General features: G+C 35.1%; 3 protein-coding genes across 4 annotated transcripts; 2 read left to right on the top strand and 1 right to left on the bottom strand.

Annotated features, from left to right (window-relative positions):
- The first annotated feature begins 27 nt into the window (after positions 1-27).
- LOC119081058 (protein LSM14 homolog B) lies at positions 28-6,871 on the top strand. Of its 2 annotated transcripts, none has more exons than XM_037189773.1 (8): positions 28-310; positions 1,553-1,942; positions 3,164-3,372; positions 3,434-3,547; positions 3,610-3,762; positions 4,530-4,762; positions 4,833-5,032; positions 6,325-6,871. In XM_037189773.1, exons 1-8 carry the CDS (start codon positions 190-192, stop codon positions 6,330-6,332), a joined length of 1,428 nt encoding a protein of 475 aa, XP_037045668.1. In that variant the 5' UTR covers positions 28-189; the 3' UTR covers positions 6,333-6,871. The 2 variants fall into 2 exon arrangements, with proteins under 2 accessions (XP_037045668.1, XP_037045669.1); XM_037189774.1 differs by having other exon boundaries at positions 72-310; positions 1,553-1,885.
- A 3,006-nt stretch (positions 6,872-9,877) lies between these two features.
- On the bottom strand, positions 9,878-11,108 carry LOC119081061 (cuticle protein 19.8-like). The gene is made up of 4 exons (XM_037189776.1): positions 10,867-11,108; positions 10,696-10,780; positions 10,478-10,628; positions 9,878-10,418 (listed from the first exon to the last, which is right to left on the bottom strand). Exons 1-4 carry the CDS (start codon positions 10,994-10,996, stop codon positions 9,987-9,989), a joined length of 798 nt encoding a protein of 265 aa, XP_037045671.1. The 5' UTR covers positions 10,997-11,108; the 3' UTR covers positions 9,878-9,986.
- A 2,182-nt stretch (positions 11,109-13,290) lies between these two features.
- Positions 13,291-14,693, top strand: LOC119081062 (alcohol dehydrogenase 2-like). Its single transcript, XM_037189777.1, has 5 exons — positions 13,291-13,622; positions 13,678-13,905; positions 13,965-14,135; positions 14,197-14,351; positions 14,416-14,693. The coding sequence occupies exons 1-5, from the start codon at positions 13,527-13,529 to the stop codon at positions 14,537-14,539; spliced, it is 774 nt and encodes a 257-aa protein (XP_037045672.1). The 5' UTR covers positions 13,291-13,526; the 3' UTR covers positions 14,540-14,693.
- Positions 14,694-16,786: the final 2,093 nt, after the last annotated feature.

The following is a 16,786-nucleotide window of genomic DNA, read 5'->3' on the forward strand; positions in this document are numbered from 1 at the left end:
TTCTTCCAGCTGATTTCGAACATTTATTTTTGTTTAATAGTTTCATCATTCGCCACCGAATTCGATATAGCGTACATACGTGGAACGCCATTATTACGAACAAAGACTTCATTTCTCAGTTTGCTCTGATCTGATGGTGATCATCATTTAATATCTACTTAATCGGTAATCGAAAATTAAATTTCCAAAATGACTACGGGAATGCCGGAGCTTGGCTCTAAGATAAGTTTAATATCGAAGGCCGATATTCGATATGAAGGTCGATTATTTACGGTCGATCCCATTGAGTGCACCATTGCTCTTGCAAGTGGTAAGTTTTTTTTGATTTAATTTTTTTTTCTTATAATTTTTTTTTTCTGCTGATTATTAAAATGCCTACCGGGGCATTACACAAACGAACAAAATGTCGTCGAAAAGTGATTTAAAATGATGTAGTTTTCCCAACAAATCGGTGTACGCTGTACGGTCGGTGTTTTTTCTGCTTGGAAATAATTTTGCGTCTCTTTTATTGAGAAATTTTGTTTGGTTGCGCAAAAGTGTTTTGAAAAAGTAATTACATGGACGAATGTGTAATTTTGTCGAAAAACGCGACCGAAACGGTGAACAAATCGAGAATTGAAAATGTGTTTCGTGTGGTGCGATTATTCAATTTTGATGGAAACAATTAACGTAACTGTAAATCGCAGAAAAATATCATAGGTGTTCTTTGTCTTCCATCATAGAAATGCATAAATAAAAAAACTCGAGTACCGCTAGCTTTTTCAACACTTTCTCGTATACCTTGTCCTCGAACAATTTAAAGTTTACAGAAAGGTAGTGAAATGTGATGAGGGCTAAATTGATTTGACTTTGTTAAACGGTCGAATAGTGAGAAAATAACCTAAATTGTTTTCTGGGTCACGTTAGAACGTACAGATAGTAAAATGAGGTTAAACGTTCTTTCTATGAAGTGGTAGCTGATTGGGTAATTCTTAGAACCGGTATTGCTTTCGAGGAATCGTCGTATTGTATTCACAACGATTCAGTTTAAGTGAATTTCGTGAAGATGGTAACAAATTGTGTAAAATTGACGAAACTCACACGTTTCAACCATGAAGATGTCGTAAAATACCCATATTGCCGAAAACTATAACATTCAGAAAATTAAAAAACGAGTCCGATCATTTTGAACGACATTCACAGGGCTGGTACAAAAATCAAAAATGTACCAAGCAGCGACAATAAAAATTGTTCTACGTTACACCCCTGTCGTTTCAACTAACTTTATAGAAATCTCAATTCTATAGCAGAACAAAACACACATTGCCCGACGAACACATGTGTGTTCGATCAATTAAAAATGGAAAAAGTTGTAAATGACCTAGTCTCACGCAACCGGTTGGTCAACAAAGAATTTAGCGATAGTGTAAGGGGCTGCTGGAATTTTTATTTTTCGTTTTAGTTGAATTTTTTTTTTAAATTGAATTTCTGAATCTAGAATTATGAAGGGATACACTTCTGTGTCCTGTTTTGCTTGTGCACACTGTAAAAAATAATTTCTTTCTTTTTCCAGTTCGATCCTATGGCACCGAAGATCGCGAAACACAGTATCCGATCCATCCGCAAAATCAAGTGTACGAATACATTCTGTTTCGCGGCAGCGACATTAAAGATATTCGAGTGATAAATAGTGTGCCCGTGCCCAATGATCCGGCAATTATGCAAATGCATTTGCCACCGGCCCAGCAACAATTTCCGAACGGACAATTTGCCGGCAATATGCCACATATGGGAACGCCAATGGCTGGTCAACCGTTCAACAACATTTATTCAACGATGTCGTCGAGTTTCAGTGGTCCAAATTTGGCACCCGGTGCAGGTTCAATGAATAAGTCGAAGCAATCAAGTGAGTTAAACATCGCCATCCCAGAACCCTCCTCAACAACTCAACTATTAGATCAAGGTGTGATGGTAAATTTTGATTTGGAGTAGCAACACACGCGATTTTTTTTTCAACGTAGCTTTTTTATACTTCTAAAATTTTTGTTGTTTTTTTCTAGTTTCAATTTGTGGCTTTTGAAACGGGGGCATTTTGTACATAAGAAATTTTTTTCAATCATTTCATCATTCGATGCTTTATTTATACATCGTGTTCATGCAAATCGTGCTTACATGTTCCTCATTGAAATCTATTTGGATCTTCCATAAGTACATTTCAGTGATTTGGATTATCGAAGCTTTCCAAATTTTTACATTTACGTCGAACATTATTATAGTCTAGTGGTACACGGCATATTGAGTTCGTCGACGGTTTGGCGCCTTTGTCTTACACTACTCCAAACGAAAAATATTGGTTCTTCGACTTTGGTTTTTGAGTCAAAGAAGAGTTCCAATGAGGGTGTCCCTAGTGTATAATATCGGTAAATCAGAATTTATGTCGAAATGGAGCTATTGATCCCTAATGACGATTGAAAAAAAGTAAAATTTTAACTGAAAGACTTGTCGTGCCAAAACACATTTTTTTTTTAAATTCCGGACCTGTCGGGCCCGACAGTTCCTTCAATAATAATTTTAACTTTCATTCATCATTTACGACCGATAGCTTCATTTTGACACAAATTACTAGTATATGTGAGGGTCAAGATAAACACTATGGTAATCCTCGTTGAAGCGCGTCTAGGGCTCAAAATCGCTAGAAAAATATGTTTTCCGCATAAGGTAGCGTAATAGTATGGCAGAGTTTTTAAACCTTGACTTTAGGACTCGAAAGTGCCGTAGTGGTACTGGTCTACCACATTCGAAAACTTTTTCTGTTTTGTGTTTTGAATTCCTTATCAGTTCCGCTAACTTTCACGCGACGCTTTTTGTTTAAATCTGAGCAGTGCTGGCCCCACACTTTAACGAATTGTTTAAGTTACGCGGCTCTTCTTCGGCTCTAAATTGTAAATGTTTGCTACATTCATTCTTCGTACTAATTGTACAACAACAAAATCAAGCAAAATCATCTTAGTTCATTTCTTGTACATACTTTAGCGAAGGCATCATTGTTCCGAGCGCATTTTAAAACCAGTGCGTTGATCGAATCATTTCTTCTCGGAATTCTGCTTTGTGTTTTGTTATTTCGTTTTGTACGCTAACATTTTTGTATCCAAAATTGTAATTAATTTTTCAACGAATCTCTTAGGCTCTTTTCATGAAATGCTCAGTGGCGGATCTAGATCGACTACCCCAACTAGCCGTAAGAGTCCAGCTCATGACTCCAAACCCAATCAATCCAGGAACGAGCAAGGTGGCAACAATAGTCAACGGGACAATAGCAGAAGGGGTAATCGGAATAAGAGTCAACAAAGGGAACGAAAGGATTCGACTAAAAATGATCAGGTTGAGCATAAGGTGAGTCTTTTCTGTTCTTACACCCTTATCGTCCGCCTAATTCCTGTTGTGATTTTGACAGACTCCGCAGCGTAATCAACAATTCCATGGCAACAATCAAAGAAATTGGAACAACAACCGTGGTAACAATAATCAAATGAGAGGAAATCGTCCAAGAGGTCGTGGAATGAATCAGGTTCGTATTGAGAGTTAATCGAATCGTAACACGTGGAATGACATTCGCATATCGATTCACAGCAAGCGTTTACGCAGAGTCTGCAGAACAACAAGGGCCGTGCGAAAACTAAGTTCCGAAACGATTATGACTTTGAAGAGGCCAACAAGAAGTTTGAGAATATGTGTTTGAAAGGTGACAATGTTAAGGTGGGCGAAGAAGCTATTGCATTGCAGGTATTTTATGATTTTTTTCAATTTTATTTTGCTGCTTACCGACCGATGTGTCGAAATGTCTTATTGGGGGGGATTGATCGTCAATCATTTTGATTTTAACGGATATGCAAATCGTTTTGAAAGTCTTGTATCGATTGTCAATTACTCAGATTTCTCTGACTATGTTTCGTCCGGAAGATAACTACCATTTAATGATGTGGTTCACATCAGAATTGTCGAAACAGTGTCCACACACATTTCTTAGGAAGATTCTATTTTTTGACTGAAAAAACAAACAATTTTTAACGACCGCTAGATGAAGCATGTACCGTGCTGGATCATACACAGATCTCATTGATTCCTTTTCACTTCATTTAAATTGTCACTCGCGTCCAACGACTACCGTGAATCGGTTTAATCCGGTTGAACCTTGCGAGTTCTCCGATTAGACGCCATACTCAAAGCAAATGCAAAAACGATAATATTCCCATGGATCGTCTAATACAATTCTCTTTTTTAAATACTGAAACAGATTTGGTGTCAGGTAAAGTAAACGCAGCTTGATTTACGGCTTTGATTAATTTTTGTTATTGTTTATTGCTATCGTATCGATCGAGAGGGTACCAAAAAATTCCAAATTTTCATTAAAATATTTGGCCCGAATTTGTTCATCAAAACATATGCTATCCCCTCTCCCTCGTACCGACTTTGAAATTAATTTAATCTAAAACACAAATTCTGCTCGATGATGGAAATTGAAAAAAATTGTTTTTTTTTTCGTATTCAAGACGAATGGTGAAGTAGATAAAAAGGATGATTCAGGCAACGAGACCGGTGCTGGTGAACATGAAGTAGAAGAGGATCATGAAGTAGGTGTTGGTTACGACAAAACGAAATCATTTTTCGACAATATTTCATGCGAAGCAGCCACTGACCGAACGAAAGGCAAAGCGCATAAAGATTGGCATCAGGAGAGAAAGATAAATAGTGAAACATTTGGTCCATCTGCGCGACGAGGAGGGTAAGTCAGACATAGCGAAATTCGTATAAATCTGATGCGACGATTGACACATTCCCTTTTGTTGTTACAGATTCTTCAATTATAGAGGACGAGGAGGCTTTTATAATCGAAATTCAATGAATCCTGGAGGCTATAGGGGTAACATGAACTACAATCGAGGTGGTTCTTATCGTCCGTTCAATCGAAATTTCAATTCGAATTCGACGGGAATTCCTCAACAGAGCAACAAACCTGAACAATCAGAGGCCCCTGCCGCGGAAGCAGCCGCAGGTAAATTCTTCTTTTTTATCGCAACCATTGTTTACTCTCTTCCGCAACGCCAGTCGAATGTTTTCTGTTTTTCAATGGGAATTTTCAAAAATTTGCATTGCACTTAGGGTTAATGATGTACAGCATCATAATTTATTGACATAATTTAATGTTTTCCCATGTTATACTCCTACCATGAGTGTATGTCCATTCTTTATTAGGCCCCAGATACCCGGTTTGTTCTACATTTTTTGTTTTTAAACTATACAATGAGGCTGACTCATTATCTTATCTGTGAGACATTGTAGAAAATCCAAATTGGTTTTGCAATGAAGCCATTGGTGTCACTATGAAAACATTGGAGTCCTAATGAAGCCAATGGTGTCACAATGAATCCTTTGGTGTCATAAAAAATCCATTGGTGTCACAATGAAGCCATTGGTGCCACAATGAAGCCGTTGATGTCACAATGAATCTATTAGTGTCATAATGAAGCCATTGGTGGCACAATAAATCCATTGGTGGCGCAATAAAGCCATTGGTGTCGCAATGAAAAAATTGGTGTCGCAATGAAAAAATTGGTGTCACAATGAAGCCATTGGTGTCACAATGAAGCCATTGGTATCACAATGAAGCCATTGGTATCACACTGAAGCCATTGGTATCACAATGAAGCCATTGGTATCACAATGAAGCCACAGTTGGTGCCACATAATGAATTCATTTTCAAAACGAAATTTTCAGTGAACGGTCTACCATGCAGTGAAGGAATTCGATATTTAGTATCCAGTAAAAGTGTCCCAGGGCCTCACCTCAGCCCGAGGTACTTTTACTCATCGTGATACGAAATATCAAATTATTTCCCGATTATAGTATGACGTTTCCCCTTGCGAAGGGGAAAAGACCACTTTCACTCTCTAAAAGGAAAATTTTTGAATTTTCAACTTTACTTCCACGGCTACCAAAAACAAGAAATTGGCAATTTCATTCTTCATTTGTTAACCATCAATTTAGAGATTTTCCACACTTTCTGTTGTGTCTGAGATGTGCTGCAAATGAAGCAACCAATGACCTGGTCCGTGACTAACGAAACTTCAGGTCAAAATAGCTTTTAAGCCTTTCTTACAATTCAGTCCACAAGTAGGTTACATAAAGTTCAAACATCCCAAAGATTTCTAGTTATTACAAATCGAAATTTCGTATCGGGTATCGGGTAATGTTAGGTTATGGCATTCGCTTTAAACACTTACAGGGTTCTTCTTTAAAATCGCCATCAATTTGGTTCTAATTCAAAAATTGTATTCACTTTCCAGGTAACTAAACTCACGTCAACCTTCCAACAATAAATAAATTTTAATCGCTGACACCCTTCTAAAACTTGTTCCGACGCTATGAAAAACTGCTGTTTAATAACACTCTAAAAACACGAGGTTTAAGAAGGAATGTCCAGTTTACATTAAAAACAAACAAAACAAAAATAATGAATGAAAGAGAACGTTTAGTTAAGACACACAGAAGTGTGTTTACAAGTATCAAAAACCCAACGTATGAAATAAGTAATAACTAAGACAATGAAAATCAAATTTTGTTGTGTGTTAAGAATTCACTTTATAATGGAAAAAAACAACTGAAAAACAGAAAATGGAGAAAAATTTAATTACAAAACAAAAGTGAGTGCGCGGGAGTGTGTATGGTTTTTACGTGGTACGAAAAAAATTTATTAAAACTAATAGTAAAACGCATGGATAATGTACGGAATCCTAAACACTACACCATTAAAATATAACAATTTAAATTATAATAAAAAGTGGACTCGTAATAAATAAATAAAAACAAAATTTAAATGAAAAAATGGAAGAAATAATTAATTTTTAACAATGAAAAAAGAAATGTAAAAAATTTAAAAATTAAATTTAATTAAATGGAAAAGAAAACAATAGCGCCGCGCATTTAATAGTTCCGGTAAATTAATAAATGCAAAGTGTGTAAAGTAAAAAAAAAACCAAAACATGAAAAATAATGCAGAACTCAACGGTGGATAATTTTGTTTTTCTGAAAAAGTTCGGTATAATTCTTAGTAAAACTAAATTTCGATTGATTTAAAAACAAAAACAAAAACCATAAAATGATAAATAAGAAGCAAAAAAGACTGTTAGTTTATTCTCAGTTAAACAAACCAACAACCCTAAATCAATCAATTCATTCAAAGAGCGACAAGAAGAAGACAAAACATCGGCACATGGAAGATAAAAATATACTAATGGAGGTTTATGGATTCGGAATGGATCAGGAAAGAAAAACACCAGGTTGCATCATAGAGTTTAAACAAATAATAATTATTTACAACGTGTAAAACAATGGGATTGGATAAGACTTATGCTGGATAGTCCGGATAATTTTTTCGAATCAATGATATTTGTCAGATTGATTCGGAATTATATTCGGATGCGAATAGATTGTATTGTATCCTTGATTGGAAGTTAGCTGGCATAAAATATACACAACAAAAAACACAATATGCGACATTATTATATTAATATTTAATTATTTTTTAATTGATTTTTCTTTTCTTCTTTTTCTCGTGAGTTGAAAACACGTATGAAATGCATCAAGATCACAGAAGAGCATTTTTTTTCTGGATTTTGTTTTTCTGTGCAACAATTAATTGTCATCGATAGCCAGCGATGAAGGCGAAACATATCCACATTAAACTCTGAATTATTGATTCAATTTTTAGCAATGAGTTGTATTTTGACTAAACTAAAATGCAATTCAATTAATCCACGGACAATTAGTTTCATCAGGTTTTCAAGGAAATAGAGAAAAATATGTAAAGTTTTATCGGTCATCGAGCTTTGATAGTTGATCCGAAAATTTGGCTGTAGTCACTAGCTTTAACCATTAACTTGTTTTTAGTGTTTAGAACTGCTCATTCCGGTGTAATGTTGAATTTTGATATTCTCATATATTCAGACATGATAATTCATTGAGACGAATTTTTTTATTTTGTATTTTTGTAGCAAAATTAGTTGCTCTCGTCTTTGGCCTAATAACGATTTTCATTCTGATTCTATCCGACACACACAAATGGGTATTTATTGTATCTGCGCTGCTACAAAGTCGTTAGCATTCATGATTGATCGACACTAAGTAGTTTAATTTGGATCCGTATCGCATATTGCTAATGTCATTCCGTTCATGTACTTCCCTTATAGCGGCATAAAGTTAACATAAATTAATAAATCAAATCAAAACAACAAGAGAGTCACACGAACGTAATATATTTATTATCCGAAGAGTCTCTGACCTTAAAAGTAAATTTTTCCAAAATGCTTGATAGGTCTTTCATTAAAATTTTAATTTTCAAATTGGTCCTGTTTTGGTTGGCATTTAATTTCCTATAGTAGTAGTCAAACGAATCGTTAAAAAAAAATCAGTTAAAAAGTAAGTAAAAAAATCTTTCCCTGACGAACACAAACGATTCAAGATTAGCATGCCCTTGAGTTCCATGACTTATAAACACGACATCGTCAGTAGCTCAAAAATATTAAATAAATCTGGAGAGAAGAATCATGGATCTAAATAGAGTCAATTTAGATCAGCGCAAGCAACAAAGACTCAAACGAATCGGTATCTTGATAAAAAAGATAAACTAATCGTGATTTTTGTCTAATTTCGCTGAGCCGCTAGTAGTTAGAAAGTGTTTTCGGGCAGATCAAAGTTATAGAAAGACCTTTTCGTTGCTTTATCATTGGAAAGTGCTAATTTATTTTTGTTTTGATTTTATTTAGAGAGCGAGTACAGTGATTGTTCGCTGATATTCGGTGGTGAATTCGATTCGCCAGTTTAGCACCAGTTTACTCAAGTCTACTCAAATAGTCATGGGTTAGAAAACAGCTCCTAATTCAGTTTTAACGAGAAACAATTACTGTACGCGCTCTCAGATATCCACTTAGTTCGTTAAGTTAATATCTCTTTGACTACTCTAATGTTTATGTATACTACCCAAGGAATATAAAGTGTAAATTTTTGCAAGTCCTTAAATCAGTGAAATGAATAATAGCAAAAAAAAAAAGAAATAAAAAAACAAAAAACCAATTTTGAACGAAATATTTATACATTTCAATAGATACGTTTGTGAATGAATAAAAAAGAATGTTAAATTGGAAATTTCAATTTAAAATATTTTGTAATTGTAACGGTAAAGTAGTACCTAAATAAATAATTTTTTAAATTAAATAAAGAAAAAGAATGACTCGATGAATTTCTATTTTTAAAAAAGGAAAAAATGTTTTTAAATCAATTGCAACATGTGCGGCAAAATCAATAAATTTGAAATAGAAAAACTTAAAACATAGAAATACTAAATTTTCACAGGGCAAGTGATGAGAAATAATATTGAAACAGGAAACAAATAAATAAATTTAGAATTTTGGGAAAATGCCTTCATCGTTAAACAAACAAGATTATCATTGCCGGTAAAAAATAATGAGAAAAAAAAACTTATGTGTTACATTTGAATATCTGTTTAATCATCACTGCCTGATAGTATTTTGATTGCTATATTGGTGATATATACAGACAAGATAATGAACAAGTAAATAAATTGATGATCATTTCAACAAAAAATAAATTGAATTTTCATTTCGTCTCACATCTTGAACGAGTGCAGTGGTGCAGCAGTCGGTGAAAAATCAGAATCAGTGGGGAGTCGATGTTGGATATGCATTGATTCTCGTTTGATCTATTTATTGGATGTGATTTTTGTTAAGACTTCCGAATTTTGCTTATTTCGTTACGATAGTGTTGTTAGTTTTCTGAGAGCAGACAGACATAACCTTCCTCCATTTCAATTAAAAACTTAAATATTCTTACTAAAATTTATTCGAATTCAATTTTACATTTGTATTGAAGTTGGTGACCAGAGAAAATCCAATATTTATAGTTCAGTATGACAAACGGTTCAGTCCAACGTTCAGTTTCTTGCTGCGATTCTTGCCTTCTCCTTTTCAACGGCGGCCAGATGTTCGGCTCTAGCCAACATTACTTCCGGTGTATCTAATGGTGTTCTTAGTTCTAAAGGAGCTGTACGAATTTCTACGGCTGGGCGAATTCCTATCGGCGATGCACGGATAATTGGAGCGTCGAATGCAATGTATTGTGCATTGGGGTAACCCGTCGTGTATGCATAGGCAGGACTGCTGAATTGATAAGAGAACGAACTTCGTGGATATTCCGCTGCTCTTAATGCTACAAATCCACCGTTTAATGACTCGATACGAGCAATCTGAGGAATTGAGGCTGGAATTGGGGCTGGAATTGGTGCGGCCATAATTTCTACGGAGTCGCCCTCTATGGGTGTTCTTGTTGCTTCTTTGTTATAGGCTGCCATGTGTTCAGCACGAGCCTGAATGAAATATTTTTGAACAATGTATTTCGGCAGAATTTCCAAAACAATGAAATTACCTGAGCAACTTCCGGAGTATCTTTTACAGGTTCGGGAGCTATCGCATTGTCGATTGGGGCTCGTGGCAAATTAGTGGCAGCCGCTCGGAAACCATTTGCAGCATCGGCTGTGTACTCAACAGTTTGTAGAATGCCATTTGAATCCAAATAACTATTCATTGAGTGCAATCGAACCATTAATATTAGCAAAAAAAACAAAGTGAATCCTCTATACATACCTATAAGAACCTCGTGTGATACCATCAATTGACCTACTCTCCACCTTTCCAGAGAGTCCAGCGTTGTATCCGTAATTGTACTCGCCTATAATAAATAAACGATTTTTCACAATTTTTTTTTTAGAAATTCCTCTAGTATATCGACAGATAATCACAAAAAAATCTTCTAACCTAATTCACCCTGAGAATGATATTGCGTAAGAATCGGAGCGTCTGCTCTGTAGAAAATTCCACTGGCAAATCCGCCGGGCAAAGCACAAATGATAGCAAGTGAAGCACACAAAACAGTTAGAAATTTCATTTTGATTAATTGAAATATTTCTTTTTAATATTGAAAAGCGCTGCTGGGTAGTAAAACTGTAATCCAGTACTCGCGATTGGAATAAACCGAAACGATTGTGCTTCTAGATCCAATCTACCAACCTTTTATACCAACAGTAACGCTCTATGCAATGTAATCAACAACTGAAGCATCCCAATTACTGGTTTGTCCAGATACATATTACAATCATAGCATTATATGACCTCGGTCTTCTCTCATTGCATCTTACCGTGTTGTTTTTTCATTTAAATATTAACCGAGCAGAATCGCTTTTCCAGATTCATTTTTCAACAAAAGCTGCTAATGCTAATACGACTTGCAGTGATACCGATACATCTTACATTATTTCTTCATGAAATCGCATATGATTTTCATTGTTTTCACAATATCTTTTATACGATGCTTTGCTGAACATAAAAAATTTATATGTGCACATGCCCTGAGGCAAGGCCGTTACAGATAAAATAAAATTATCAAAACACACCAGACATGTATATGCATACACGTTTTTGATCTGATTTCATATAATATAACATACTCTCGCAATAAAATTTATACATTTCGTTTCATCGATGGCGTCTTCAATAAAATTTATTGAATTTATTTGCACATCCACAGGTGTCGTCGTAGTTCATTTCAGCGATGAGACTGACCTTCAAATTCACTTCGATACTCACCATACGACTCGTCAAAATCAAAATAAGAACAAGGAACAACAAAGATGTACACATTGTACACACACTTGTATCTGCAATTATACCATGTTCAATTAAATGTATTACCCGGTATATTCGCATTTATTTACTTTAAATAACAAGTTTTTAATTGAGCCGAATAAATGTGATGATGATAAGGAAGACAAGAACACATTTTATTGCCTGACAGCATATAATTAGTTAAAAGAAGTGCTACACAAATTGACTGTGGTTCAGGGATGGTGACAGATCCGTGCATGATGTGGATGATACGTAATTTATTAGTAAATTGCTATAGTTGGTCAATTTTTCCAGTTTCTTTAAGAAATAGCGATTTAAAACTACTTTTTTGTATGGGCCAAAAATCACTTTTCTAGATAAGGCAATGCACATCAACGGAGTTATCTAACTCACGAATTCCTTCACTCCTAAAATATCAGATCCAATTTAAAAAATAAAAAAATCGTGCTTGCTCGTAAGTCACGTTAATCGATCTTCAGTACCTATATTCGGAAAATTGATTTGCTAAATTTTAGCAAGTTTATTATTTAGCAAGCTTTGAAATTCGTTAGGAAATTAAGTAGATCAATTTTCCAAAATAGCCCCTGTCGATCAAGTATTTATGCTCAATATCGAAAAGTGGTCATAATGCTTCTTCTGAATTCTACATATTATGGCCATGCTTCAGGGTTAGCTGACATTCTTTATAGGAGGTGACAAAATGTACATAAATATTACAAGAATGATCGATTGAGCACAAAATCTTTTTCAAAGGCCGTAGGCATATAGTGTTATCACTTTGATTGATGAATAACTGAGAAGCTGTTTATGAAATTTTAAGCGAACGCTGGACGCGTATTTTGTAAGTTTTTGTTTTATTACCGGGCCGAATAACATTTTTGGTTAGATTTTAATTTTGTCGAATATGAGAATTCTTAAAATAGAAGTCCTGGTTATGATATCAACCAATGCTTCCAGAAAATTGTATGATTTTCGTTATCAATACAGAGTCAACTTAAATATTAATTTACTTGTCGTTCTATCGTTATTTGCAAGTCTATCTACTCTGTGCAAATAAAAAAAATTCCATTCAATGTCAACACCTACACCAATTGTTTGAATTTGTTTAGTTGTCGTTTGAAATTTTTAATTTCCTGGTTTGCGGACGGTAAAGTGCACTTTACGGTTTGCTTCGTTAGCTAAAATCCAGTCCACAGATGCACAATGAGATGAAACTTACTAAGTCTATACTTTAATATTACTGTTTGTTGACTATCAGGATAGAATTAATACCATGGTATTCTCCTGGTTAAGAGAAACATTTGAAAACAGATATGCAATATATTATTCATAAAATACTAAACGTGTTTTGTTTCATTTTTTTCTGAAAATGTAAAATATTTCTATACTTCTGAGGTGAGTATGGTTAGTCATACTAGAACTTTCCGTACGTGTACAGCTTAAACTGTTTCTTGGTCTTTCAGTTGGGTAAGTTGGGTTATCATTTATCATACCGAAAAACACCGAAAAAAGTTACACTTCCGACATGACAAAGCTTGTTGAAACTTTCACAAGACTTCTTGAGATGGGGAACCCCTCATTGAATGACTATAAAACCAGAAACGTTCTTTTCGTCCACACTGATTCTGGGCTTATCAAGAGCTCGGCAAACAGAAAACCGAAATGTAATGCTGGCCTTATCAAAAGAGAGATAACGTATCAATAATGTACTGTCGAGTTTCCAGCCCAATTTACATTTTTATTGTGGATTTATTTTCATAATACATCAAATAGTTCTATTGAACACAATCATCATGACTTCCTTTGAGGGCAAAACACTTGTTGTGACCGGTGGCTGTTCAGGAATTGGTTACGCAACGGTCGAAAATTTTCTTAAGCGCAACATTCAGGTTCGTAAACATAGACTATTAAGGTTCGACGTTTTTGATCGAAGTTTATTTGAAGAATGTGGCGATTTTGGATATAGACGACCCTCGGAATGTTATCGAAACGCTTCGAAACACCTTCAACAATCCAAATGTGATATTTATCAAAACCGATGTCACGAAAAAAGACCAAGTGAAGAGTGCATTCGCTGAGGTGATTTCAAAGTTCAATTATGTTGATTTTCTTGTCGCCAACGCTGGTGTTCTGAGAGAAGACGATTACGAGCTGACAATCAACGTAAACGTGGTATTTTGAGACCAATTTTTTGGGTTTTATCGATTAAGCTCTCTACTAAATATTCAAAGCTCGGACTAACCCACACAATTTACACTGGTATCGATGTTATGAACAAGGACAAAGGACGTGGAGGTATTATCATAAGTACAGCGTCTGTGGCCGGACTCGATGGATTTTATAGCATGCCCGTGTACAGTGCCACTAAACACGCTGTTATCGGTTTGAATAGGTGTCTAGGCGTGAGTAATCTCCTTCATTCCCATCGTTTCTAGACACTATAATGAGCCGAGAAAATTATAGACTGATCACTTCTACAACAAATTTGGAATAAAATTTTTGACCGTTTGTCCATCATTTACTGATACACCACTTCTTTTGGAGGACTTGGGAGATCGATTGACAGAAGGTACACTGGAAGCAACGCTACACATCAAGACAGTATTGCCATCACAAACGTAAGAACTGAAAGTCATTCATGTAAATATAATTTTAAAATCAATTTGATGAATTGAAACACAGACCTGATGTCGTGGGTCGAAGTATTACCGAGACCATAATCAATGGCGCAAACGGATCATTTTGGATTGTAAGCAATGGAGAAACCAAGGAGGTCACATTGAAGTCATATTTCATAGGACAATGAATATGACAATGGACTTGGGTACGTTGATACTTGGATACTTGGGTTGATGATGGGTACATGTCAAGTGTAAGTTATATCGACTCTGAAATGTATATGTATGCAAATTGCGTGTTTTTAATAAAGAGCATTTGGAAAACAAATGGAAAACAGTCTCGCAAAGAATATCTCAAGCAGCCTTTCCATTTCAAAATAATATTCCGTTTTAAATCTTTAGTATCGTGTTACCCCCAACGCAAAAAAAAAAATCTGGAATATGCATTAGTTAAAAGTAAAATTATTATTTGTAAGTAAGTACTCAGAATGCCATTGCAGAACTGAACAAAGTAATTCGATATACAGCTGGAATTCAATATGAGTTGAGTACCACTTTAATAATTTAAAAAAAATTACATCGACCAGCGAAGGTAAATGTTTTTTCTAAGTAAATACAGAAATGTTATAACTGAAATTAACTGCAGAGGTACGTGGGTGAATTGTAATAAAGTATTAACAAAAAACGGGTTAATGGGTGTCAATTTTTCAAAATAATTCAGGACATTTCAAAAAGGATGTGGCGAGAAAAAGAGAGGTAAACACATTAATCTGTTACGGCAAGTTATCGTATATCACACGGCTGTCCTCAACGAAGATAAAGTTTTTTGAAAATGTACCCACAAAATGACTTCAGATCTGAGTTCTGGGACCTAAATAGAGATCAAAACCACTTTACTTAGTCTTCACCTAGATCCTTCCCCATAGTCGAATTCGAAGAAAACGATTTTCTCCATACATTTTCCCGACTATTCTGAAAACGACGAAAAAAAATTGTTGCTTAATGGCGTTTTTATATTTTTTATCGATGAAGACCGTTATTCTGAGCAAAAAATTGTTCTACGGCAAGTCTGTAAAATTTTAAAGGACCCTAAGCTAACTTTATAAAAAAAGCGAAAAATTTTACAGACTTGCCGTAGAACAATTTTTTGCTCAGAATAACGGTCTTCATCGATAAAAAATATAAAAACGCCATAAAGCAACAATTTTTTTTCGTCATTTTCAGAATAGTCGGGAAAATGTATGGAGAAAATCGTTTTCTTCGAATTCGACTATGGTGAAGACTAAGTAAAGTGGTTTTGATCTCTATTTAGGTCCCAGAACTCAGATCTGAAGTCATTTTGTGGGTACATTTTCAAAAAACTTTATCTTCGTTGAGGACAGCCGTGATCAACAACTTCTTCAGAAACACACGACAAGGTCTGATCAATACGGTCTTCCGTAGCAAATCCCATGTTAAAAAATGAAGTAAAAGATTTTGAAATGAATCTTTTGAAAATATTTGAGGAATCTAATTTTTTTCACTTTTGATACTTTCTATCACGGTAAAGTAAAGGGAACCAGGCAGGAACGCTTCCAACTCACTTCAAGCAAAAGCGATCATAGTCGACAGCTGCCAAATATTGTTATTACGAGGCCAATCTTTTGTGTGAAGAGATTTCTATAGTCTAGTCGATAACGCAAAACGTTTACAAGAGTCTCTGCTTATATCTCATCCATAAAAGTTCCAAATGTGTCCTAGTAAGAAGAGAAATTTGTATTTTTGCTAAAGCTTCCTGTCTCTTCTTGTTAGAATACTTTTAGAAGTATTTTTGGGTGAAATCTAAGCAGAAAACTCTTGTAAACGTTTGTACTGAAAATTGCGTTATCGACTACACTACTATGCAAATGTAATCAATATCAGTTTTGAGTAAAGTGGAACATGTGATTTCAAGAAGAATTTATTTCGTCACAGTTTTCTTACTCAAAATTCGAATGTAAGTATTGTCATAATATCATAACAACAAACGGTAGAACGAATAAGCAACGGTTTTATCTAAAACGAACTGCAATTCTTCCATTTTCAAGTACGTAGTTGTGTGAAAAACAGTTTAGACTAAAACGGGTTCATGGGAGTGTCATTTTTCAAGATTTTAGAAACTTTGCAAAAACGACGACAGATTTTTAGACCCGTACGAAGTACTGGGGTCTTATAGGTTTACGCATACGTTTGTAACACGTCGAATTGGACTCCCTGAGTAAGGGGAAACCTATTGTGGTTGTCTAGAGATGCCAAATCCGCGAGAAAAAAAAATGTCCGTCTGTCCGTCTGTCCGTCTGTCCGTCTGCACGATAACTTGAGTAAAACGCATCCGATTTTGAAAATTCTTTTTTTTCCCGTTTGGTAATGTCAAAAGACAGGCTAAGTTCGAAGATGAGTGATTTTGGATCGACCCC

The sequence above is a fragment of the Bradysia coprophila genome, unplaced genomic scaffold (assembly GCF_014529535.1).
Source record: "Bradysia coprophila strain Holo2 unplaced genomic scaffold, BU_Bcop_v1 contig_350, whole genome shotgun sequence".
Classification (NCBI taxonomy): domain Eukaryota; kingdom Metazoa; phylum Arthropoda; class Insecta; order Diptera; family Sciaridae; genus Bradysia; species Bradysia coprophila.

What these genes read in the sequence shown, in the direction of transcription:
- LOC119081058 (XM_037189773.1), top strand. Translation starts at nt 190, where the DNA reads ATGACTACGGGAATGCCGGAGCTTGGCTCTAAGATAAGTTTAATATCG. An exon ending in AAGAAGCTATTGCATTGCAG is followed by an intron (nt 3,763 to 4,529) that starts GTATTTTATGAT and finishes TTCGTATTCAAG; the next exon opens with ACGAATGGTGAAGTAGATAA. An exon ending in CCATCTGCGCGACGAGGAGG is followed by an intron (nt 4,763 to 4,832) that starts GTAAGTCAGACA and finishes TTGTTGTTACAG; the next exon opens with ATTCTTCAATTATAGAGGAC.
- LOC119081061 (XM_037189776.1), bottom strand. Translation starts at nt 10,996, where the DNA reads ATGAAATTTCTAACTGTTTTGTGTGCTTCACTTGCTATCATTTGTGCT. An exon ending in ATCACACGAGGTTCTTATAG is followed by an intron (nt 10,629 to 10,695) that starts GTATGTATAGAG and finishes CTCAATGAATAG; the next exon opens with TTATTTGGATTCAAATGGCA. An exon ending in ATACTCCGGAAGTTGCTCAG is followed by an intron (nt 10,419 to 10,477) that starts GTAATTTCATTG and finishes TATTTCATTCAG; the next exon opens with GCTCGTGCTGAACACATGGC.
- LOC119081062 (XM_037189777.1), top strand. Translation starts at nt 13,527, where the DNA reads ATGACTTCCTTTGAGGGCAAAACACTTGTTGTGACCGGTGGCTGTTCA. An exon ending in TGACAATCAACGTAAACGTG is followed by an intron (nt 13,906 to 13,964) that starts GTATTTTGAGAC and finishes AAATATTCAAAG; the next exon opens with CTCGGACTAACCCACACAAT. An exon ending in ACAGTATTGCCATCACAAAC is followed by an intron (nt 14,352 to 14,415) that starts GTAAGAACTGAA and finishes ATTGAAACACAG; the next exon opens with ACCTGATGTCGTGGGTCGAA.